General features: G+C 56.7%; 1 protein-coding gene across 1 annotated transcript in view; it reads left to right on the forward strand.

Annotated features, from left to right (window-relative positions):
- The first annotated feature begins 243 nt into the window (after positions 1-243).
- The window catches only part of LOC113178662 (complement C3-like), a 30035-nt gene continuing 5840 nt past the window's right edge, over positions 244-24438 (forward strand). Inside the window, exons 1-31 of the mRNA XM_077796605.1 lie at positions 244-385; positions 1199-1391; positions 2440-2602; positions 2689-2759; positions 4178-4272; positions 4366-4448; positions 4525-4615; positions 5444-5546; positions 5639-5765; positions 5940-6055; positions 6141-6287; positions 7269-7478; positions 7595-7801; positions 7925-8083; positions 8900-9029; positions 9237-9308; positions 9503-9703; positions 12025-12133; positions 12398-12483; positions 14617-14759; positions 14846-15058; positions 17523-17589; positions 17689-17775; positions 18434-18637; positions 19069-19144; positions 19469-19628; positions 21215-21313; positions 21740-21896; positions 22191-22354; positions 23985-24143; positions 24283-24342. Coding sequence (XP_077652731.1) covers positions 312-385; positions 1199-1391; positions 2440-2602; positions 2689-2759; positions 4178-4272; positions 4366-4448; positions 4525-4615; positions 5444-5546; positions 5639-5765; positions 5940-6055; positions 6141-6287; positions 7269-7478; positions 7595-7801; positions 7925-8083; positions 8900-9029; positions 9237-9308; positions 9503-9703; positions 12025-12133; positions 12398-12483; positions 14617-14759; positions 14846-15058; positions 17523-17589; positions 17689-17775; positions 18434-18637; positions 19069-19144; positions 19469-19628; positions 21215-21313; positions 21740-21896; positions 22191-22354; positions 23985-24143; positions 24283-24342 — 4026 coding nt within the window. The 5' untranslated portion in view covers positions 244-311. The remainder of the gene's footprint in view (positions 386-1198; positions 1392-2439; positions 2603-2688; positions 2760-4177; positions 4273-4365; positions 4449-4524; positions 4616-5443; positions 5547-5638; positions 5766-5939; positions 6056-6140; positions 6288-7268; positions 7479-7594; positions 7802-7924; positions 8084-8899; positions 9030-9236; positions 9309-9502; positions 9704-12024; positions 12134-12397; positions 12484-14616; positions 14760-14845; positions 15059-17522; positions 17590-17688; positions 17776-18433; positions 18638-19068; positions 19145-19468; positions 19629-21214; positions 21314-21739; positions 21897-22190; positions 22355-23984; positions 24144-24282; positions 24343-24438) is intronic.

The raw sequence follows: 24438 nt of genomic DNA on the forward strand, positions 1-24438 counted from the left end.
AAGGGGAGCAATCCTGGCTGGCCAGCTGGCCTTGACCCTGAGATTGCCAAGGACAGGGGACAGGACTTTGCTGTTAGAGGGGGATGTGCCCTCAGGTTACTAACCCCTGGACTTGCTGGCAACAGGGCTTGAAACCCTCAGGAAATGTATTGAGCAATCTGGGGCAGCCCCTGGGAGGGGCAAGACCACAGGGGAAGGAAGGGCTGAGTGGGGGAGAGGCCGAGTGGATAAAAGGAGCTCCCAGCAGCTCTGCTCACTCCTCCCCGTCCTCTCCCTCTCCTCTGTCCCTCTGCCTCCACTCTCCCTGCACCATGGGACCTGCCTCAGGTCCCAGTCTACTGTTGCTGCTGCTGGCCAGCCTCCCCCTAGCCCTGGGGGACCCCATGTGAGTAGCCAGGCCCAGGTGGGAGCAGGCATTTGGGCTTCAGGTCCTTGTAGAATCCAGATGCACATGGGTGTCTGTGGAATTCAGGTTGGTGGTAGGACATGAGAATTTGGGCTGCCTGGCTAGGGTGTTTGTGGGCTGGGTTTCCGTGGAATTCAGGCACAAGGGAATTGGAGTTTGCACATTTATGGAACTGAGTGTCTGGAGGTTTAGGATGGAGGGTCTGTGTGTTTAGTGATTGTGAGTTGGAGTAAACTGGAGGCTAACAAGTCCAAACAGTTCAGAAATCATGAGTTTCAGCATTTGGAGGCTTAGTGATTTGGTACTTTGGGTTTATGCAGGGTTGGGAGTGTGTGGATCTGGTTGTATTAATAAGACGGTGGTGTCAGAGGCTTAAGTTTGGGTTTGGAGTATTCTAGGACTTGAGGTTTAGAGGTTGAGGGGTATATGGGTTTAGGCAATTGTGGTTTGGAAGTCTAGAGACTTAAGAGGGTTGCTGGGTTTGTTTCTGAGGATCAGGGGTTGGTGGGAAACTGCAGCCCTAGATATTCAAGCTTTCAAATCCAGGTACACCTGGCTGAGGGGGTGGGAGGTCATGGTGACTGCCGTCCTGCCCATGGGGATAGGGAGGTGACCGTGCCAGAGAGGAAGGCATAGCCAGGACCTGAGGTTGGCAGGTGTCCCAGGCTGTCACTGGATCCCCTTCAGGGTCTGAGGCAAAGTGCTAGGGAAGAGAGGAGCATCCAGGCACTGACCAGGCTAGGGCTGGAGTCTCCTGTCCCTGGGAATACAGCTCTGTGCGCCACTGGACAGGTACTCCATGATCACCCCCAACATCCTGCGGCTGGAGAATGAGGAAAACATAGTGCTGGAGGCCCACGAAGTTCAAGGGGACGTTCCTGTCACAGTCACGGTCCAGGACTTTCCAGCCAAGAAGCAAGTGCTGTCCAGTGAGAAGACGGTGCTGAGTGGTGCCACCGGACACCTGGGCAACGTCACCATCAAGGTGGGCGCAGACTGGAACCAGCCCAGCCGACCTCCACAGCCCCTCCCACTCTTTGTGGTCTGTCCCTCTGAACCATGTCCTTGGGCGTCTTCCTTCTCAGGCCCTGTATCTTCTGAGTTTCCCCTCTTCTGAGTGTCGCCCCTCCTCTGGGTGTACTCCCCCTCTAAACTCCACCATGTGAGTCTGCTGCTCCCCTACTGAGCCCCTCCCTATCTATCCCCTCCCCTTGTGAGCCCTCTACCCCCTTGAGTCTACTCCCCTTCCAGCCTCCACCATCTGAGTCTCCTCCCCTCTGGGCCCCTCCCATCTCTGAGTCTCCTCCCTCTGAGCCCCTCCCCTCTCTCACTCTCCTCCCCTCTGAGCCCCTCCCATCTCTCAGTCTCCTCCCCTCTGGGCCCCTCCCATCTCTGAGTCTCCTCCCTCTATGCCCCTCCCATCTCTGAGTCTCCTCCCTCTGAGCCCCTCACATCTCTGAGTCTCCTCCCCCTGAGCCCCACCCTTCTCTGAATGTCCTCCCCTCTGGGCCCCTCCCATCTCTGACTCTCCTCCCCCCTGAGCCCCGCCCATCTCTGAGTCTACTCCCCTCTGAGCCCCGCCCATCTCTGAGTCTCCTCCTCTCTGAGCCCCTCCCCTCTCTGAGTCTCCTCCCTTTCTGAGCCCCTCCCATCTCTGAGTCTCCTCCCCTTTGGAACTTCTCTGAGTCTCCTCCTGAGAGTCTCCTCCCTATTCTAAGTCCTTTCCTAGGTTTCAGACCCTTTTAATTTCCTCTCCTGGGTTGAAGCCCCTTTTCTGAGTCCCTTACCCTTGGAGTTCCCCCCCCCCCCCGTCATTCTTCTGAGCCCACCCTCAGTCCACTCTCTGATCCCCCTTGGCTCCTGCTCCTGGTGCCTCTGCCCTCTCCCAACCTGGACAACACAGGCAAAGTAAGATGATGGGCAGGTTCCCTGGGGAAGAGGAGCAGGTGACAGCCCCTCCAAGGGCCCCGAATCTGGACACAGGGCCTGGGACCCTGGAGCAGACCCCTAACAATCCCCTGGCACATGCCTAGATCCCAGCCAGCAAGGAGTTCAGGTCGGAAAAGGGCCACAAGTTTGTGACTGTCCTGGCGAACTTCGGGGCCACGATGGTGGAGAAGGTGGTGCTGGTCAGCCTTCAGAGCGGGTACCTCTTCATCCAGACAGACAAGACCATCTACACTCCCGGCTCCACGGGTACGGGCTGGGCAGGCTGGGGAGGGCCAGGCCCCAGGGTGTGGGCAGGTCTCATGGGCTCCTCTGTCTCTCCCACGGCCTTCCAGTCCTCTACCGGATCTTCACTGTGGACCACAAGCTGCTGCCAGTGGGCCGGACCATCGTCGTCAGCATTGAGGTACAGAAAGCCAGGCGCCAGCCACACAGGACAGAGACCCTGGGCAGGGGGTCCCAGAGGGAAAGAGACATGCAGAGACATCAATGCAGAGAGACGTCTTGAGATGGCAGAGGTCAAGGGGCACCCACAAGGCAGCACATGCTCCCAAACATTCTGAGACCCCAGTGAGGGTCTCTTCCTCCTCTGCCCACAGCCTCCCATGGCTCCCATCTCCCTTGGGATAAAAGTCTAGGTCCTTCCTGCAGCCCACACAGCTTTCTCCATTCTCTCCCTGCCTCCCCTTCTCCCCTCTCCCCTGCCATCCTTGCTGTGCTCAGTCCTGCCCCAGGGTCTTTGCACAGACAGTTCCTGCTTTAAAACATAAGTATATACAGACCTTTTCTTTGAAAAGCCGAGGAGCTCATTTCCTTGCCTGTTTTTTTAATTTTCTGCTCAATTGTCACCCTTGCCCGGATTTTATACATTTTATACTGAGGCTTCCCTGGGCACCCCATAGAGTTCAAGTCCCCACTGCAGGCACCAACACACACACACACACACACACACACACACACACACACACACACACACACTCAGATCCCATGCGTGGTATGATCTGTTCCTTTCTTAACCCCCTCCACCCACCATTGAATCCAAGTTCACAGGGGAAGGGACTTTTCTCTGAGTTCAGGCTCTCAACACCTGAACACAGCTCAGTCCTTGGCATCTACCTGGGTGTAATAAAAACATAATGGAAGAAGGAGGGGGGCAGGAAGGAGAGCAGGGTGAGGAAGGGGGTCTTGCCCTCAGCGATTGTCATGAGGAGGGACAGAAATCATGCAAGGTGCTGGCGAGTGCGGAGGCCCCGTGACTGGGTAGAGGATCAAGGCGGTCAGCCAGGGACAGAGTCCACGGGTCTCCTCCTCTAAGTGCTGGTGCCTCCAGCTCCCATGCAACAGAGAACCTCATCCACAGAATCGCCCGCATTCCAAACCCAGAAAAGCAGGCTTCGAGGTCTGTCTCCTGAAGGTTAGCTGCTGGCAGCGGAACCCATGAACTTGCTGTTCATATGTGTTCACAGACAAGGCTCAGTGCCGGTCTGGCATAGGAGTGGGCAGAAGATGCTAGTTGTTAGCTGCATTCGGAGAGGCACTGATCCTTATCAATGCCCTGCTTAGGTGAAGGACAACCCAAGCCAGCGAGCTGGGAGCCTTTATGGTCTCCCTTTGCTGCATGTGCTCGTGGAGCACAGAGAGGTTAAGTAACTTGCCAGAGGTCACACAATTCATAAATGGCATAGTAGGGTTTGAACCTAGGCTGATGGAGCCGGGTCCACATCCTTAACCCCTGCACCTGTAGATGGGGTGCAAAGAGGCTGGGGGCAGAGCCTGGCCACAGAAGAGCCACTTTGAGCCACAGCCCTTCCTGTCTGCTTACAGACCCCAGATGGCATCCCCATCAAGAGGGACACTCTGTCTTCTCAAAACCAGTTTGGCATCGTGCCCTTGTCTTGGAACATCCCAGAGCTGGTCAAGTACGTAGGGCTCTGTGGGGGTTCGGGGGGCCCCAGTCCCCTGAGGGGGAACAGGGCTTGAGGCCGGGCTGCCCTCACCCTCCTTCTCTGCAGCATGGGGCAGTGGAAGATCCGGGCCCAGTATGAGAATTCGCCGCAGCAGGTGTTCTCCGCTGAGTTCGAGGTGAAGGAGTACGGTGAGTGGGGGAGGACCTGGGGGCCCTGGAGCGCTGGGCCCTGCACCAGCCGCGCCAACACCGGCTCTCACCCTAGTGCTGCCCAGCTTCGAGGTCCTGGTGGAGCCCGCAGAGAAATTCTACTACATCGATGACCCGAATGGCCTGGAGGTCACCATCACAGCCAGGTGAGGCCCAAGAGGTGTGACCAGGAGAGGGCTAGGTGAGGAACCAGGTTCCAGGGCCTGGGATGGGACCGGTGAAAGCCAGGTGAGGACCCAGGTGAGGAGCCAGATGAGGGTTCAGGTAAGTCCAGGTGAGGCCAGGTGAGGTCCAGGTGAGGAGTCAAGTGAGGCAAGGTGAAGGGTCCAGGTGAGGGCCAGGTGAGGCCAGGTGAGGGCCAGATTAGGCCATGGTAGGTTCAGGTGAGGCCAGTTGAAGGGGCCAAGTGAGGGCCAGGTGAGGCCAGATGAGGTCCAGTTGAGGAACCAGGTGAAGAGCAGGTGAGGGGGCTAGGATGGGGATGGGATATGGCCAGGTGGAGACCCAGATGAGGTGCCAGTTGAGAGGCCATGTGAGTGCCCAGGTGAGGGCCAGGTGACAAGGCCTGGGATGGGACCAGGTGAATACAAGATGAGGACCCAGATGAGGAGCCAGGAAAGAGGCCAGGTAAGGTCCAGGTGAGGCCAGGAGAAGGGTTCAGGTGAGGGCCAGATGAGGTCAGTTGAGGTCCAGGTTAGGAGCTAGGTGAATGCCAGGTGAGGCCCAAGTGAGGCCAGAAGAAAGGTTCGGGTGAGGGCCAGGTGAGGCCAGGTGAGGTTCAGGTGAGGCCACTTGAAGGGGCCAGGTGAAGGTCAGGTGAGGGCCAGATGAGGAGCCAGGTGAGGCCAGGTGAGGAGCCAGGTGAGGCCAGGTGAAGGCCAGGTGAGGGCAGAGATTCTGGGTGTTTGGCCACAGTGAGAAGTTAGGGCAACGTGGCCTTCCGAGAGTGGGTGGCTGACGCCGTGGCCCTGCAGGTTCCTGTATGGGAAGAACGTGGACGGCACCGCCTTCGTCATCTTCGGGGTCCAGGATGGCGACCAGAGGATCTCACTGCCCCAGTCCCTCCAGCGCGTTGTGGTACCTGAGAGGCCCCTGGACGCCCCTCCCTCCAGCGCCCCCTCTTAGGCAGCTCCCCAGGGCCACCCCGCTGAGCCTTGTGCCCTCCCCAGATCGAGGATGGCACCGGGGAGGCCACCCTGAGCCGCCAGGTGCTGCTGGATGGTGTGCAGCCCTCCCGAGCCGACGCCCTGGTGGGGAAGTCCTTGTACGTGTCTGTCACTGTCATCCTGCACTCAGGTGAGGCCCAGGACCACCAGGCAGTCTGGCTGAGAGGAGAGGCCCCTGGGGGAGGAGCCCAGCCCGAGAGCAAGGTCCAGGGAGAAGACGGGGGCATCTGAGGGGGCTCTGGTCTGAGGGAGGAGGCCTGGTCCGGGGGCAGCCAGGGGCCACCCTCATGGTCCCTCTCCTCAGGCAGCGACATGGTGGAGGCAGAGCACAGTGGGATCCAGATCGTGACCTCCCCCTACCAGATCCACTTCACCAAGACGCCCAAGTACTTCAAACCAGCCATGCCCTTCGACCTCATGGTGAGACCCGGGGCGGGGCCACGCCCCACTCGAGGAGCACTGAGCACACCTCAGAGTCACCAGATCCCCTACCCCGTGTCCCCAGGTGTATGTGACAAACCCTGATGGCTCTCCAGCCCGCCGTGTGCCCGTGGTGATTCAGGGCAACGATGTGCAGTCTCTGACGCAAGATGATGGCGTGGCCAAGCTGACCGTCAACACGCCCAACAACCGGCAGCCACTGACCATCACAGTGAGTCCCGCCATCCTGGGGCTCCCGCCACCAGGGAGAGGGTGCCCAGGGCTTGGCACTTGTACAGAAGGACCCTGCCATTTGCAAGATTTGCAAGTGGGGTGCTGTCGCAGGCGTGGGGGGATCCTCCTGGGGCAGAGAGGTCAGCTCTCTCGGGGGCCACAGAGGAGCACATGGCCTCCTGGCACTGAGGAGCCCAAATCCTACCAGCAGTGCTCTGCCGTGTCCCTGGAGGGGTCCACTGCCGGCCCGGGGTCCCTGCTCTCCTGATATCTGCCCCTCACTGGCTCCCACGCAGGCCGCAGAGGGACGTGATCCTCCAGGGCTCCTGTGCCCATCCCTCTGCCGTCTAGGCCTCGGGGGCTGGCATGTGAGTCAGGCCTGTGGCTTCTGTCCCCCAGATCCTGAAGGAGGGCAAGCTGTTGAAGCAGGTGGTCAGGCCCCAGCCTAGTGACCAAACACAGAATTACTCATTTGCAGTTCTGGACCTCAAAGTCCCCAAATCCAGGTGTGGCAGGTGGTTCCTCCTGAGGGTTCAGGGAGCATCTGTGTCCCGTCTCTGCCAGCGTCTAGAGCCCACCCCCAGGCCCTGTTCCTGACCTGTCCTCCACCTCAGAGCGAGCAGCATGTGTCCAAGAAATCACCTCTACCCCTCTCCCTCGCCTCCTTCCTTTTCCTTCTTCCTCCTTCTCCTCCTCTCTCTCCCTCCCCCTCCCTCCCTCCCTCCCTCCTTCTATCTCCCTCCCCCTCCCTCCCCCTCCCTCCTTCTCTCCCTCTCTCTCTCTCTCTCTCTCTCTCTCCCTCTCACCCCACCCCACCCCTGGGTCCACCCACATAGTCCAGGAGGACATCCGCACAGGATCCCTAGCTTCACCCCATCTGCAAAGCCTTCCTCGCCATCAGAGGTCACACACCTTGTGCCTTGAGATCAGGCTGAGGGTGTCCTTGGTCCTGGCCTCCATCCCTCTCCCCCCCCACCAGGTGCGCACCAGCAAGCAGGGCATCCCCCAGGCGCGGCAGGCTGTCAGGACCATGCAGGCCCAACCCTACAGCACGCTGTTCAACTCCAACAACTACCTGCACCTCTCTGTGTCTCGCATGGAGCTCAAGCCAGGCGAGACCCTCAACGTCAACTTCCACCTGCGAGTGGACCCTGGCCAGGATGCCAAGATCCGCTACTACACCTACCTGGTCCGTGGCCCTGGGCCCCCACGGCCTGCTCACTGCTTCTCCAGCACCCAGCATCCCTCCCCAAGCCCAGATCTCCCTCCTCTCCCACCCTGACCTTCTGTCCTTCTGTCCCCCAGATCCTGAACAAGGGCAAGCTGTTGAAGGCAGGTCGCCAGGCCCGAGAACCTGGCCAGGACCTGGTGGTGCTGCCCCTGACCATCACTGCGGATTTCATCCCTTCCTTCCGCCTGGTGGCCTATTACACGCTGATGGGTGCCAGCGGCAACAGGGAGGTGGTGGCGGACTCTGTGTGGGTGGATGTCAAGGACACATGCGTGGGCACGGTGAGCATCCCCTCGGCTCCCCCACCCTCTGCCTTTCCTCCTCTGGGTCAGGCCTGGACCTCCCCATCCTCGGTGCCCTCCCAGGGCTCAGTGCTCCTTCCTGCTTCTCCCACCTCCCTGCAGCTGGTGGTCAAAGGTGGTGGGAAGGATGACCGGCAGCCTTTACCTGGGCAGCAGATGACCCTCAAGATAGAGGGTGACCGTGGGGCCCGAGTGGGGCTGGTGGCTGTGGACAAGGGCGTGTTTGTGCTCAACAAGAAGAACAAGCTGACTCAGAGTAAGGTGGGCAGCTGTGGCTGAGGCTGACCCAAGACCACGGAGGCACAGGGATGGCGTGGGGTGGAGCAGGACTGGGATCAGAAAGCATGAAGGACGGGGCGGGGGTGGTGGAACAGATGTCAGAGTGGACACACAGGGATGAGGTCATGAGATGAAAATGAAGTCCAGCTTGAGAGGGTCATGGTCAAGGTCCAGCTTGGGGAAGGTCATGGTCAAGGTCCAGCTTGGGAAGGTCATGGTCAAGGTCCAGCTTGGGGAGGGTCATGGTCAAGGTCCAGCTTGGGAAGGGTCATGGTCAAGGTCCAGCTTGGGAAGGTCATGGTCAAGGTCCAGCTTGGGGAAGGTCATGGTCCAGGTCCAGCTTGGGAAGGGTCATGGTCAAGGTCCAGCTTGGGAAGGTCATGGTCAAGGTCCAGCTTGGGAAGGGTCATGGTCAAGGTCCAGCTTGGGAAGGTCATGGTCAAGGTCCAGCTTGGGGAAGGTCATGGTCAAAGTCCAGATTAAGGATGGTCACAGTAAGATCCAGTTTGGCATGGCCCTGTGTACTCTGGGGCCATCTGATGTGGAAGCCTGGGGCATGGGGTGAGGCTAGAGAGTGAGGAAGGAGTGAGCTGGTCAGGGCTTGGAATGAAGAGGTAAATGCAAGTGGGGTTGGAGGTGAAGGGGTGGGGTGAGGAGTGGGGCTAGGAATAGGTGGGGATGGAGCTGTGGGTGGGCTGGAGTGGGGTGGGGTGGGTGGGAGGGGCTGCGTGGACCGTGGGGAGCTGGAACAGGGGATGCTGTCCTGCCTGTCCCTACCTGGCCACCCACCCCCTGCAGATCTGGGACGTGGTGGAGAAGGCAGACATTGGCTGCACCCCGGGCAGTGGGCAGGACTATGCTGGAGTCTTCATGGACGCAGGGCTGGCCTTTAAGACCAACAAAGACCTGCAGACAGCCCAGAGGACAGGTAGGGGCAGCGAGGGGCTCTGGAATGGGGCACCTGGTTCAAGTCCCGCCTCCACCGGCCCCGCCAGCAGGCTTCTCCCTGAGCCTCAGTTTCTTCATCCGTCCAATGGAAACAGCCACACGCCAACTTGAGGCTGTTGTGAGGGGTGATCCCAGGGCGCACAGTAGGTGCTTTACCCAACCTGTTCTTGGTGCACCTGCCCCTCAGAATTGGAGTGCTCCAAACCCGCTGCCCGCCGGCGTCGCTCCGTGCAGCTCATGGAAAAGAGGATGGACAAAGGTGGGGCCCTCTGCCTGCCCTTCCCCACCACCCGCCCGGGGCCTGGCCATCTGGGCCCCAAGGTGACCTCCCAGGAGCCAAAGAGGGAGGAGGGGAGGGCTGGCCCCGGGCACTTCTTCCTGGGTCTGCCCTGGGCTCTCCTGGGTGTGGGCACCTGGCCAGGGCTCTGCCTGAGCAGGTGTGTGCTCCCACAGCGGGTCAGTACAAGACCAAGGAGCTGCGCAGGTGCTGCGAGGACGGGATGCGGGAGAACCCCATGGGCTTCCCCTGCCAGCGCAGGGCCCGCTTCATCTCCCTGGGCGCCTCCTGCGTGCAGGCCTTCCTGGACTGCTGCAGCTACATCACCCAGCTGAGGCAGCAGCACCGCCGCGAGGGCCTCCTGGGCCTGGCCAGGAGTGAGTCCCTGGGTCAAGAGCTGGCCTTCCTGAGGGAGGGGAGGGCCAGTCTGAGGAGGAGGGGGAGGGCCTGTCTGTGGGAGGGGGAGGGCCTGTCTGGGGGAGGGGGAGGGCCAGTCTGAGGGGGAGGGGGAGGGCCTGTCTGGGGGAGGGGGAGGGCAAGTCTGAGGGGGAGGGGGAGGGCTAGTCTGAGGGGGAGGAGGAGGTCCTGTATGAGGGGGAGGGGGATGTCCTGTCTTAAGGGGGAGGGGGAGGGCCTGTCTGAGGGGGAGGGGGAGGGCCAGTCTGAGGGGGAGGGGGAGGGCCTGTCTGGGGGAGGGGAGGTTCTGTCTGGGGGAGGGGGAGGGCAAGTCTGAGGGGGAGGGAAGGTCCTGTCTGAAGGGGGAGGGGGAAGTCCTGTCTGAGTGGGAGGGGGAGGGCCTTCTGAGGGGGAGGGGAGGTCCAGTCTGAAGGGGGAGGGGGATGTCTAGTCTGAAGGGGGAGGGGGAGGTCCTGTCTGAGGGGGAGGAGGAGGGCAAGTCTGGGGGAGGCGGAGGGCCACTCCAAGGGGGAGGGGGAAGGCCTGTCTGAGGGGAGGGGGAGGTCAAGTCTGAAGGGGGAGGGGGAGGGCCTGTCTGAGGGGCAGGGGGAGGGCAAGTCTGGGGGAGGCGGAGGTCCACTCCAAGGGGGAGGTGGAAGGCCTGTCTGAGGGGAGGGGGAGGTCAAGTCTGAAGGGGGAGGGGGAGGGCCTGTCTGAGGGGGAGGGGGAGGGCAAGTCTGGGGGAGGCGGAGGGCCACTCTAAGGGGGAGGGGGAAGGCCTGTCTGAGGGGAGGGGGAGGTCAAGTCTGAAGGGGGAGGGGGAGGGCCTGTCTGAGGGGAAGGGGGAGGTCCTGTCTGAAGGTGGAGGGGGAGGGCCTGTCTGGGGGAGGGGAGGTTCTGTCTGGGGGAGGGGGAGGGCAAGTCTGAGGGGGAAGGGGAGGGCCTGCCTGAGGGGGAGGGGGAGGTCCTGTCTGAGGGGGAGGGAAGGTCCTGTCTGAAGGGGGAGGGGGAGGTCCTGTCTGAGGGGGAGGGGGAGGTCTTTAAGGAGGGAGATACACATCCCCATGAGGTGCAGAAAATCCCTATTCTGGAGTCTGAAAAGGACCAGCTCCCCACCTAAGGGCAGAGGGGTCCCTTGTGAGGGGAGAGGAAGGAGGCCCTTCCACAAGGGGCCAGGCTCTCAGGTGTGAGGGAGAAGCAGCCCCTCATCTAGTGGTGGAGCCACCTGGGGTGAGGGAAGGCTGTCCCAGTCCTGCGGAGTCAGTCTGCAGTCACACCCTGTGCCCAGGACCTCAGTGGTAGGAGAGGAGGTCCCAGATGATGGGGCTGTCCACACCGGGTGCCAGTGGGAAGGCTCAGAGGGGTGCGAAGTTTCCTTCACCCAGGGAAACTGGTCTGTGCTGCGACCCAAAGCCTGGCGCCAAGTCAGGCCACCTGATGGAGTAACAAGCATTAATCCATCAAAGGCCTCATTCATGCGTTCCTTCATTCAGTTTTTTCTTTTGTTTGAGAATTGTAATATTTATTTTTTAGTTCTCGGCGGACACACATCTTTGTTGGTATGTGGTGCTGAGGATCGAACCCAGGCCGCACGCATGCCAGGCGAGCGCGCTACCTCTTGAGCCACATCCCCAGCCCCTTCATTCAGTTTTTAATGAGACAAAACGTGTAGTCAGCTCTGTGTCCACAGGTTACACACATGCAAATCATTTGGTTTGGGTTTGGGTTTAGGTTTAGTTTTTTTTTTTTTTTTTTTGTGCCCTTGGAAGGAGTAGTCCAGAATGCAGGTGGGTCCAGGCATCTATGGGATCCCACCTGCATACTGTGGTGGGGATGCAGAGCCAAACTAAGATCTGTCCATCAGGTTTGAGGACAGCCCAGCCAGGGTGAACCTAGTCCTGTCCAGCTGTATTTACTTGCTGAGGGTCAAGCTGGTTGTTCAAGGCCAGCACTTCTTCAGTGGTCCCCACAAGGTCTGGGGAGCTCTCCAAAGGGCTGGTGGCATTCGGAACTAACAGATCCATGGACGCAGGGGCCCTGATCCTTACGGAGGTCCATGCACATGTTTTCCTTTCTTTGAAAATCAGAGGAAGGCAAGGTTATATTTATCTTGATAGCAACACATTTGCAAATAGAATTTTAAATTTTTTTTAATGGAGTCAGGACTCCAGAAAGGTAACTGTGCCCGGGCCCATGGAGAGCCACAGCAGGCCTCTGGGTGCGTTTCCCAGCTAAGAGCCCCCACAGTGCAGAGGGAACAGTGTGGGAGGTGGGCTGCCCTAAGCCAGCTCTCACCCGTCAGGCGACATGGATGAGGACATAATTCCAGAAGAAGACATCATTTCCAGAAGCCAGTTTCCAGAGAGCTGGTTGTGGGCCATAGAAGAGTTAAAAGAACCAGAGAAAAATGGGTATGGCCAGGGTGCCCCTGCCCACCCCTGCCACCCCCTGCCCACTGCCCCAGCTCCCCACACCGTGCCAGGGTGACCTTCCATCTGCACACACCTGCAACCTCGCATCTCTTCTAGAGCCACTGTGGAACCCACATCCCAACCTAGGAAAATCAAGAGCTGGGTCACCCCCACGTGCCCGCCCCTCCAGCCTGTGCCCTGCCCCCCAGGCCTCGCCCTCCTCCCTGTGGACATCTTCTAATGCCCCCACTTCTCCCAACCCAGAATCTCCACGAAGGTCCTGAACATCTTTCTGAAAGACACCATCACCACTTGGGAGATCCTGGCTGTGAGCCTGTCGGACAAGAAAGGTGAGGGAGAGTCGGGGCCCTGGGCATCTCCTGGTCCCAACCAGGCTCCCCGGTGGGCTGAGCGCCCCGCTTCCCTCGGACCTGGCTACTGCATGGCTTCAAAGGCCTGGCCCGGACACTTAGTCTCCAAAATTGGTACTAAGGAAAAAAGAATTCATTTTTTAGAGTGGTTTTAAGTTCACAGAAAAACTCAGCAGAAAGAAAAGAGAATTTCCCTATCCCCCCCACCCCCGCGCCCCGCAGCGCTCTCAGCCCCTCCCACTACCCCCCTTGGAGGAGGCCCCTTGTTCCCCCATGAGCCTGGGCTGATGCACTGGTACAGGGTCCAGAGTGGACAGTGGGGTCTCTTGGTGCTGAGAGCTCTGTGGGTTTGGACCAACGTAAAACAACGTGAACCTGAGTTTTGGGCAGCCCCTAAATGCCTGAGGACGCCCCCCGCCCCAGCACACCACTGCCAGCCCTACGGTAGCCATCGGCGCCTGGCCAGGGCTGGCCTGTGCCACAGCCAGTGTCGAGGGGCAATACCAACATGGGAGTGGGCAGGACGCCTAGGAAGCCAAGGAGCAAGCAGGAGGATAAGGGACTGTGACAGCGGAGGTCAGGGCGACCCTGGGGGCCTGTCCTCGTATCTGTCCCCAGTGCTGACAGCTTAGCTCTGCTCAAATGTGGACGGCTCACAGCAGGGCTTGCAGGTAAGGAGTGAGCCATCGTCCTCAGCATGACACCCAGGGCCAGCCAAGAAGCTCCGTCACTGCGACAGATAATATTTTAACGTGATGTTTAAAGCATTGAAGTAATGCAGAAAAAAAATCCATGATGAAGAAAATACGCAAATTTTAAGTAGAGACCAGTGCTGGGCTGAGCCTTGTCAAAGTCTGCAGCGACTGGAAGGATGCGGGCCCCAAAATATACTTTGTGAATATTTTAAGGGTAAATTTTTCCCAGAACATTTCAGTGTTAGAAATAGATCACTACATCAAAAATCAGGTATATTAAACTCACAGTATTAAGTGCAAATGTGTTACTTATGCCTACATCAAACTTACTATATTATGATTTTATTGTGTTATAATTTATAATCTATAGTTAAAATTAATTAATCATATTGTTAACAACATGTTATTATGAACATTATATAATATAAATTATAACTTGATGCTAAATAATGTGAATATTATCATTATTAATTATGTAATTACAATTTATCATAATATAGTTATTTAACCAAATATATCCAAAATAGTATCATTAGAACATTTGAAAAAAATTGCAAAACCACTATTATACAAATAGTTACAATAATCTTTTTAATTTGTTTAATAATTTAATAATATATCAAAAATGACTAGTGCTATAGTTTACTTTTCTTTGCACTAGTCTTTAAATCTATTGTGCATTTCCCTTGAGAAGCTCAGAACTAGATTTTCACTGGGAATATTTCGATCTGTATCTGGGTTTCATGATGTTCACAGTTGAATAGGCAAATTTTCAAGCCCAAGTTGTTGCAAACATACTTAAACAGTTCCCAGTCACTGAATCTAGCATTGCTTTTTCTGTGAATTGAGATTTAACTCACTCATAAAAATCCCCCTTATAAACTGTGCAGCTTATAAGCTTTTCTATATTCACAACATCTATCCTCAACTATTAGTTTTTTAGTTTAAATCTGGTTGAGATGGAATGAGTGTAAATAAAAGTTAATTAAATAAAAGTAAGAAACAGCCTCACTCCAGCCAGCCACATCCGCAGCTCTGGGTGATCCCAGGAGGCTTTAGGGTACCTGGTTGGAGAACAGATATATTTTGGAGACCCGCCAGTTAGTTAGGCTGGCTGTCTTCCTGCACATGCATCTAAAAGTCAAACTGCAAAGAGAAAGGAAATCGTCAAATGATAAGGCCACTTCCTGCCCCTCCACCATCTGGAACCCGTGCCTCGGCCAGTGTTTAGTCTGTGGGCTTCTCAGAGTCAGGTACGGCTTGGATCAGCTCCCCTGGTTGAGGGTGAGAGCCAGGACTATGGAAGAGGCAGCAACTTGAGTTCAAGCTACAGTTCCCTTTGGGTTGGCCCGCCCTGCCCATCCCATGCCCTGCCCATCCCGTGCCCTTGACATTGGTGCTGTCTCTGTGTGGACAGGGATCTGCGTGGCAGACCCCTACGAGGTCACGGTGATGCAGGACTTCTTCATCGACCTGCGGTTGCCCTACTCTGTGGTGCGCAATGAGCAGGTGGAGATCCGAGCTGTCCTCTTCAACTACCGCGAGAAGGAGAGTCTCAAGGTGCGCCCTGGGGAGGGGGCGGAGGCCTGGGGGTGTGAGGGGGACGCCCTGTTGCGCACCTGTGCTGACACCTCCTTCCCTGGCAGGTGAGGGTGGAACTGATCCACAACCCAGCGTTCTGCAGCCTGGCCACCGCCAAGAAGCGCTACTACCAGACTGTAACGATCCCGCCCAAGTCCTCGGTGCCAGTGCCCTATGTCATCGTGCCCTTGACCATAGGGCTGCAGGAGGTGGAGGTCAAGGCTGCTGTGTACAACCACTTCATCAGCGACGGTGTCAAGAAGACCCTGAAGGTCGTGGTGAGTCCTTCGCGCATCCGCTGTCCCTTGTCCTTCAGGGAAGGTGCCTGTGCTCCATACTGCTGACCCCAGGTGGGTGGCTCAGGCTCTGAGACCCTAAGAATCATCACAAGCCAGGCTTAGTGGCTGCTTCTGTGATCTCAGCGACTCAGGAGGCTGAGGCAGGAGGATCACAAGTTCAAGTCCAGCCTCAGCAACTTAGGAAAAATGAGCCCGAGATGTGTCTCAGTGGTTAAGTGTGCCTAGGTTTAATTCTCAGTATCAAGGGAAAAAAAAAAAGGAAGGAAGGAAGAAGTGAATCCAAATAAATGACCAAACAAAGGGACAGTAAATAAAATATGAAAATCTTAAGCAGATAAGATCCCACAGGCTCAAGCCAAGGCACATGAGAGGTTTAGGCAGAAGGAAAAACGAGTGTCCTGAGTACATGTTTGTATTTTCCCTCTAATGGTTGATTTCTTCCAAAATGTTAAAGAAGTTGGGAAAACAATTAAAGCATAGAAAAGCTGCTGCATTCAAGCAGACAATGTTATTTTACATGGAAATGGATTTCTACCCCGCCAGACTCTAGTTATCCTTATTTTCAAGATTTTATGGAAGCAAACTTATATTTTTACCAATTGTTTTAAGGCTCTACAATAAAATCATCTTTTAAAAGTACATAAACTCATAGTGAGGGTCCCACGTTCCTTCTGCCCCCACACTGGATGGCTGTGAGTGGGGAGAAACGCCAGGCCTGGCGGGAGCCTGCCTGTCCAGCTCCTGAGAGCAAAGCGCACCAGTCTCCCCAATTCCATGTGCCCTGATGTTGGCGGCCTGAAATGGATCATGGCAGGATACTTACCCCATGGGAACTCACAGCCTACCCATAGGGGCTTTGCCTTCCTTGAACATGTGTCAGCAGCTCCCTGGGGAAAATCAATCTCCAGACAAAATCTGGCTTTTATTACCAGTGAGGGGAGATGGGGTCCTGGGAAAGAAACTGCTGTCCACATGGAAGCCTTTGTGTACACACAGATGGGGGCCTGGGTTGGACTTTTAGTACTAGCTAAAATAGCCCCTGTTCATGAGCACTCGCTGTGTTTCAGGCCCTGTGCTGCTTACTTTGTGCATATTCTTTTATTTAAGAGATGCGAAGATGTCAATGGGTTAAACACCCGGTCTCTGTGGCCAGGTGACCAGATTTAAACCTCAGTTCTGTCCTACTAGCTGTGTGACCTTGAGCCAGTCATTTCACCCCTCTGGCATCCCAGTGTCCTCATTTTGTAACTAGGAGTCATCTGGTCCCAGCAGGAATCATGAGGACCAGCGTGCTCAGGATCTGGCTGCATGGGAGCTGCTGTAGGATAGACATGCTATTCCTTGCTGCTGAACAGAGGGACTTTGCAGCTAAGCTTAGGCAGGTTTTTGTTGTTGTTGTTGTTTTGTTTGTTTGTTTTCTTTTTCACTGAAGTATAAGGATGGAGCCCGGGCTTGGTGCCTGCCAGGCAAGCTCTCCATCACGGAGCTGCACCCCGGCCCTACAGCAGTTTTCGATCTAGTTGAGGCTTCACATTCTAAAATGCTTCTCTTGTGATAATACCTTAGTGAATAAAAGTTGCCCAAATGAACATTTAAAAAACATTTTTGAGAAATCCTCTCTTGTGTTGTCCCTAATTCTGGGGGTGCTTAGCCAAAGCACCTCCCTCCTCCACTCCCTCTGTGTCCTCAAACTTCTGGGATCAAAGAATCCTCCCACCTCAGCCTCCTGAGCAGATGGGCCTATAGACACACCACTGTGCCCAACCATGACTACCTTAGGTATCTCTACTTAAGTCTAAAAGTTTTTTAAATTAAAGAGAACGTGAGTGATGATAGCTGTGCTAGTCAGCTTTCTGTCACTGTAATGGAATACCTGTGGTAACTAACTTTTGAAGAGAAGAGGTTGATTTAGACTCAGGATGTTGGAGGTTCCAGTCCATGATCAGGCAGATCCAGTGCTTTCAGGCCTCGGTGGGGGTGGGGTGGCTCATGGCTGTGGAGTGTGCAGTGAGGCAAAATCCTTCACCTCCTGGCCAGGAAGCACACAGAGCAAGGAGGGTCTGCAATCCCATCATCCCCTTCACGGGCACACCCCAGTGACCTAAAGAGCTCTCGCAGACCCCACCTCTAATAGGCTGCATCTCCTCCCAATAGCACCACCCTGAGACTCAGCCTGCATTGCACGGGCCTTTAGGGGACATTCAATATCCAAACCATAGTGAAAGCAGCACTCACCCCATTGGATTGTGAGGATCCAGTGAGCTAGCCCAAGTAGTTTCTCAGCACAGGTGAAGATTTCAAACTTTTTCATCACTGATGTAGAATTGTTTGATGAATTTGCACAAGATCTGTGTAAGGAATGACCCCTCTGCTAGAGTCATCCTCATGACAGTGGCTTGCTGACCATCTGTGTGTCTGTCCTTTTCTTCACTGGACTTCCTAGCCCGAAGGAATTAGAGTCAACAAAACAGTGGCCATTCGCACACTGGACCCAGAACACCTTGGACAAGGTGAGCCATCAGCCAGAGAGGGTGTGGGGCTACAGCCTGGGCATGGTGGTGCCGGGTAGGGGAGAGAGGGGCTGGTGCCGTCACATCTCTCCCCTGCAGCTGGCGTGCAGAGAGAGGAGGTGCCAGCCGCAGACCTCAGTGACCAAGTCCCAGACACTGATTCGGAGACCAGGATCCTCCTGCAAGGTGAGCCATTCCCAACCCTGTGGGAACCAGGAAGGTGTCTGGGCGCCAGGCTCTGTTAGCCACACACCTGCCTCCACTTCAGCTGGGGCAGCGCCCCTTGGATCTGTTTTAGGGGAGCCCTCTGGCACTACTGACTTCACAGAGTACATTTGGAGGAGAGCGGAAATTCTGCCAGTAATTGCTGGGATGGAAGACCAGGGCGAGGAAGGGCAGGAAGGGGCCTCCCAACCTGGGAGCTGAAGGGCTGGGGGCCAGGAGCCTTGGCTCCCTCATCTGTGATGGGAGTGAAAGAGCAGATTGGCCTCCAGGGTTCTTGTGACTCTTAAAGGGGATGCTGTTCTCTTAGAACGGAGCCTGGCAAAGGGCGTGACGCCCCATACAAGCATTCATGCCTACAATACTTTACTGTGGGCGAGAGGAGAGATCTGGGAACCAGGGTCCCCTGTGAAGTAGGAGCTCCCCTGACTCCCATGAAGAAGCCCCGACCAGCCCCTCAGCCACGGAGCCTCCTCACTCCCGTCTCGCCCTCCTACCCCTCCCTGTCCTGAGCCCTTGGCCCTGTCTGGTGGGAGGCTGGGAACGCTGGGGACAGCCTGGACCTCCCACACCCGCTGCACAGTGGGCCCCTGTACTAGATTCCCCTAATGCCCTGCTGCAGGGACCCCAGTGGCCCAGATGGCAGAGGACGCCGTGGACGCGGAGCGGCTGAAGCACCTCATCGTGACCCCCTCTGGCTGCGGGGAACAGAACATGATCGGCATGACGCCCACTGTCATCGCGGTGCACTACCTGGACCAGACGGAACAGTGGGAGAAATTCGGCCTAGAGAAGCGGCAGAATGCCTTGGAGCTCATTAAGAAGGGTGCGCCCAAGGCGCAGGCTCCTGGGAGGGCCCTGCCCTCCTGACCCCGCCCCTCCCCTCCTGACCCCGCCCCTCCCCTCCTGACCCCGCCCCTCCCCTGAGACCCCGCCCTCCCTGCAATGCCTCTCCCCAGAGCCCCTCCCCTCCTCTCTCAGATCCCCCAACCCTTCAGAGCCCTTGGCACCAGGATCCTGCCCCACCTGCGCCCTTCTTCTGAATGCCCTCCCTGGACCAGCCGTCTCTTATTCTCTTACTCCCTCAGAACCCCATCCTCCTTTAAGCTCCTCTCACTCCCCGACATCCCCCTTCCCACCCTGAGTCCTCCTGCACTTGAGGAACTCTTTCCACACCCCGAATAACATCCTCTCCCCGCCCCTTATTGTGGTACCCAAAAGGGCTCCATTCCTCTGGTGACCACTCTCTTCCCTCAGGGTACACCCAGCAGTTGGCCTTCAAACAGCCCAGCTCGGCCTATGCTGCCTTCAAAAACCGGGCGCCCAGCACCTGGTGAGTCAGGGTGGTCCGCTTGGCCAGCCTCCGCCCTGCACCTGGCTGAGTAGGGCCTGGGTATCAGCAAGGAGTGGTCTAGGCCAGCAGGACACAAACAGCCCTGTGCGGCGCTTCCAGGGCGCTTGCACGGACACGGCAGCCTTTAGTCAACCAAGTGACCTGCTCAGGTAGAGCTTCATTAAACACTGACTTCAAGAAACTCTGGAGTCCTGGGGGTAACCCAGCAACCGAGCCAGGCCCCACCCCTCTCTTCTCATTGGGTAACTGGGATGGCAGTCTGCCAGCCCGTTGCCGATTGGTTCACTCTGTGTCCTCCCCCAGGCTGACAGCTTACGTGGTGAAGGTCTTCTCTCTGGCTGTCAACCTCATTGCCATCGACTCCCAGGTCCTCTGTGGAGCTGTTAAATGGCTGATCTTGGAGAAGCAGAAGCCAGATGGACTCTTCCAGGAGGATGGGCCCGTGATACACCAAGAAATGATTGTAAGAGATTGGGATTCACGGCAAGAGTGGGGGAGAGAGGCGCCTGGGAGTCACGGGAGGCACATTCCCATCAGCACCCAATTCACTCTGCGCAAGTGGAAATGAGGGACAGGGGAAAATAACTGTGACTCCTATGTTGCAAAAGCCAGATCTTCAAAATGAAAGCGCACGACATCTTGTTGAGAAATAAATAAGAATTTCATTAAAGCAAAGGCAGGAGCCCTGCTGGAGAGCCTGGGAATCTCCTCTGACGTCCTGTCTAATCTAGGTCCACTCCTGCCCATTCCACTACTCGGATGATGCTCAAAACTGGCCCCTTCCTCCCATCCCCAGCCTCAGAGCTCGTCCACACATCTCCCTCCTTCACCCTGAGACCTTGGAAATGCTGCTCCTGGTCATTGCCCTGCGGGCTTCACTCTTTTTAGCTCTCAGGTGTTCACCACCGATGCTTTTCAAATCTGATTGGAGGTCTCCAAAGAAAGTCCTGAGGCTCCCCGTTTTTTTAAAAAAAAATTTAGGTATAGTTGGACACAATATCTTCATTTTATTTATTTACTTTTATGTGATGCTCAGGATCAGTCCAGTGCCTGGCACGTGCTAGGCGAGCACTCTACCTCTGAGCCCCAGCCCCAGGCCCAGCCCTAGCCCTTCCCCTGACTCTTAAATTCCACAGGGGAGTGGTTCTCAAAGTGTGATATTCGGAACCGCAAGAGCATCACCCACAAAGTTGTTGGAAATGAACATTCTGGGATAGCATCCCACACCTGTTGAACCAGAAATTCTAGGGATGGGGCCCTGGAATATGAGTTCTAATAATCCCATCTCCCCAGGTGATGCTGAGGTATGCCCAAGATGGAGAATCAGTGCCCTAGTCTGACCTCCAGGCTCCCAGCCTCACAGCCTGCCCTCTCCTTCTACACTCTACCCACACTGATGGAAGCTTGTTCAGTCCTGCCACAGGGGCTTTGCACAAGCTCCCACTGCTGCCCAGCGTGCTAACCCTGCACTCAGAGTTGACACCTCTAAAGATCAGGGTGCCAGCTGCGCTCTCTCCAGGATAGCTGTCCTGACCTCACAGGGTCACTGCCCCATAGTTCATTCACTGCTGTGTCCTATTCTGCAGAGCCTTCATAAGTCAGAAATTAATACAGGTGCTCCCCGACTTTCCATGGTGCCACTTAGGATCTTACACTTCACGATGGTGGGAAACCGTATCCCACACCACGTTCCATTCACTTTCAGCACAGGTTGAATGCAAGAAGGAGAAATTCAGAACTTGTTATAATAGCCTCGTGGGAGGGGTGTTAATGTGAGTGTCCCCAGCACAGTTCAGGCTAAGCTAGGATGCGTGGAAAGTCAGGGCACCCAATGAATTTTACACGATATTTTCCTTTTGTCATGGTTTGTTGGCATGTGAGTCCCTCGGAAGCTGAGGAACCTCTGTAACCACGGAGGAGCCTCTAGCTCCTGCCTCCTGTCCCTGTTAGACAAGAGGCTCAGGAGGCTGGAGCTGGGCCTGGTTTTCATCTACCCTGGCTCCACCCAGCAAGCATGGTGACTCTGTGTCTGCGCTACTCCCATCCCAGGGTGGCTACCGGAACAGCGTGGAAGGGGATGTGGCCCTCACAGCCTTTGTTCTCATCGCCCTGCAGGAGTCTAAGGACATTTGTGAGGGGCAGGTCAACGTAAGTGCCCTCCTCAGCACCGCCTACCCAGCTGGGGAATGTCCACCTGGGAGGGGAGGCGCTGCCTTGGGGGGGTCGCCAGAGCCCTGCACCTGCTACCTAGTAAATCACCCCGTACTTGCTCCGTGGAGGTCTTGGCCAGATCGCCACGACCCTTGGGCATCCCTGTTGTCATCTCTCAGGGTTTCGGGAGGTCAGCAAGTGGATACACAGCAGGCACGCAGGAAGTGAGGGCGATGGCAAGGAGAAGGAGGAAGGGGGAGGAGGGGGTGGACAGACACCATCCTGTCGCCCCGGGAGTGGCACATGCAGGATGCTGACCCAGGACAGACACCATCCTGTCGCCCCGGGAGTGGCACATGCAGGATGCTGACCATGGCTGTGGTGGCGACCACCTACCAGAGTGCCTGCCCCTCTGTCCCACAGCTCCTGGGAGACAGCATCTCCAAGGCAGGAGACTTCCTGGAATCCAGATACCTGAACCTAAAGAGGCCCTACACCGTGGCCATTGCTGGCTATGCCCTGGCCCAGATGGGCAAGCTAGAGGGTGTCCTCCTTGAAAAATTCCTGAGCACAGCCACAGGTGAGGGGCAGCTTCAAGAAGGGGAGGGGATGCAGTGCTGTGGCTGGAGAGCTTGGGTGAGTGCCTCTAAGGCCATGGTCACTGCAGATCACACAGAAGCCTCTCACCCGGCTCACTCAGGGAGGGGTAGGGAGCACTCAGTTGCAGAAAGGGGTCACAGCCCGCCGAGCAGGGCCAGGCTGATATACCATACCTCAGTGCCTCGCAGGCAGGAGTCTCTTTCTGAGCTTTCCCTGGGCCATCCCCAGGCTGCAAGGACAGTGACCATGGGGGCTCAGGGTGTCCTCTTTGCAGATAAGAACCGCTGGGAAGAGCGAGGCCAGCATCTCTACAACGTGGAGGCCACGTCCTATGCCCTGTTGGCCCTGCTCCTGCTGAGGGACTTCGACACCGTGCCCGCCGTGGTGCGCTGGCTCAATGAGCAGAGATACTATGGAGGCGGCTATGGCTCCACCCAGGCAAGCACCCCACCCTTGGGCTCCTGCACCCTACCTCCTGGAGCCTGCCACCTGCTCCCAGACAGGTCTCTGAGACCCAGGCGGGAGGCTCTTCTGTCCCACAAGCAAGGGGGCTGGAGAAGAGCAGAGAACCCCGCTTCTCTTGGTGACACCCCTCCTGGGGTCCAGACTTCAGTCCAGAAGCTCCAGGCTTTGCTCTGAGCCTCTGCTCTCTCTGCTGTCCGTTCCGTGTCCTCGGGGCCCCAGCTCAGGAGTGAGCCCCCCCCCCTTCCCTTGGTGGCTCCTGGTCCACGTTGCCACTTCCACCAGGCTCCCGTTCTAAAGTGGGCTCTCCCTTACTCCAGGGCACCGTCCAGGCCCTCTCCCTCCTACACCACGTCCAGAGCCTTCTGCACCTCGGTTTCAGTGACTGCAGGATCCAGCAGCCCAGGCTCCGGCTTGAGCCTCTTTCTTTCTGGTGGGCTCTCCCTTAAAATCCCAGTGTTGCTTCACAGTGTCACACTCGGATTCAGCATCCTAGGCTCCGAGGAGGTCCTTTTCTTCATGACTGGGTTCTAGACACATTTCAGGGTCCCTAAGTCCTGAAATGAGACTGTCTCCTCTGGATAGGTCGAGGCCCCACTCTCAGGCCCCATTCTCAGGTCGAGGCCCCATAAGCGTCTTATGTGGTGTTTAGCTTTTCATTGCTGTGACAAAATGCCTGAGAAGATCAACTTAGAGGAGAAGGATTTGTTTGGCTCTTGGTTTCAATCCATAGTTGCTTGGGGCCATCACTCTCGGCCCTGGTGAGGCCCACACCATGGTGGCGAGCATGGGGCAGAGTAGAGCTGCTCACCTCACTGTGGCTGGAAGACAGACACAGGAAGGGACCAGATCACTCCCCAAGGACCCACTGCCTCCCACTAGGTGTCCCCCTGCAGTTTCCACCAGCTGTCATCAGCCCACCCAGCTGTGAGTCCCTCCAAGGGTCCATGTGCTGATGAGCTCAGAGCCCTCAGGTGCTCCTCACACGCCCCATGACTCACCAGGCTGCGTGGGGACCAACCTTCAACCCTTCACATCCAGTCAGGGCACAGCTGGGCTTTCTGTTGGCTCTTAGACACATCCGCAGGGTCTTCAAGTCCTGGTCTAAGCCTCTGCATCCTGGGGAGCTCTGGAAAATGGAACATGTCCTCAATATCTGATGAACTCCAGTCTTAATATTTTTGGTACTGGGGATTCAACTCAGGGTGCCTAACCACTGAGCAATACTCCCAGCCCTTTCTTACATTTTATGTAGCCACAAGGTCTCACTGGTTGCTTAGAGTCTCACGAAGTTGCTGAGGCCAGCCGTGACTTCTGATGCTCCTGCCTCAGTCTCCCAGGTCACTGGGATAACAGGCGGATACCTCCATGTCTGGCTTCCAATCTTAACGTCACACGCTGGTGGGCTCTAGGTCTCAGCCTCTGTGGTGAGAGGGCCGTGAGCCGTGTGTTCGGTGCCCAGCACTCCGCAGTCTCACCCTGCTCTCTGGTGGTCTCTGGGCCTAGCTTTAATGCCCTAACTCTGACCCAAACCTCTTGATCCCCCAGTGGGTGCTGAGCACTTCCCTGGGCTCGCAGCTCACCTTCCTTCTCTCATGGGTTCCAGGCCACCTTCATGGTGTTCCAAGCCTTGGCGCAATATCAGACAGATGTACCTGACCACAAGGACTTGAACATGGAGGTGGCCCTCCACCTGCCCAGCCGCAGCTCCCAGATCAAGCATCGCCTCCTCTGGGAATCCGGTAGCCTCCTGCGATCAGAGGAGGTACAGCCAAGCCCTCTCTGCTCTGGGCCTCCCCCCCCCCACGGTTTCTGGGAAGCAGGAGGGAGGCACATGGCTATGGGAGTCCTCAGAGCCAGGGAAGGCTTGGTTCCTAACCCCCTCTCTTCTCTCTCCCCTGCAGACCAAGCAAAACGAGGGTTTCAGTTTAACAGCTAAGGGCAAAGGCCAAGGCACACTGTCGGTGAGGACTGAGGCCCCACAGCTCTGAGCCACCAACCCAGGCCCTCCACGTATCCAGGGTCCTCTACCACCCATGGCCCTCCACCTGCCCAGAGCC

The sequence above is a fragment of the Urocitellus parryii genome, chromosome 3 (assembly GCF_045843805.1).
Source record: "Urocitellus parryii isolate mUroPar1 chromosome 3, mUroPar1.hap1, whole genome shotgun sequence".
Lineage (NCBI taxonomy): Eukaryota > Metazoa > Chordata > Mammalia > Rodentia > Sciuridae > Urocitellus > Urocitellus parryii.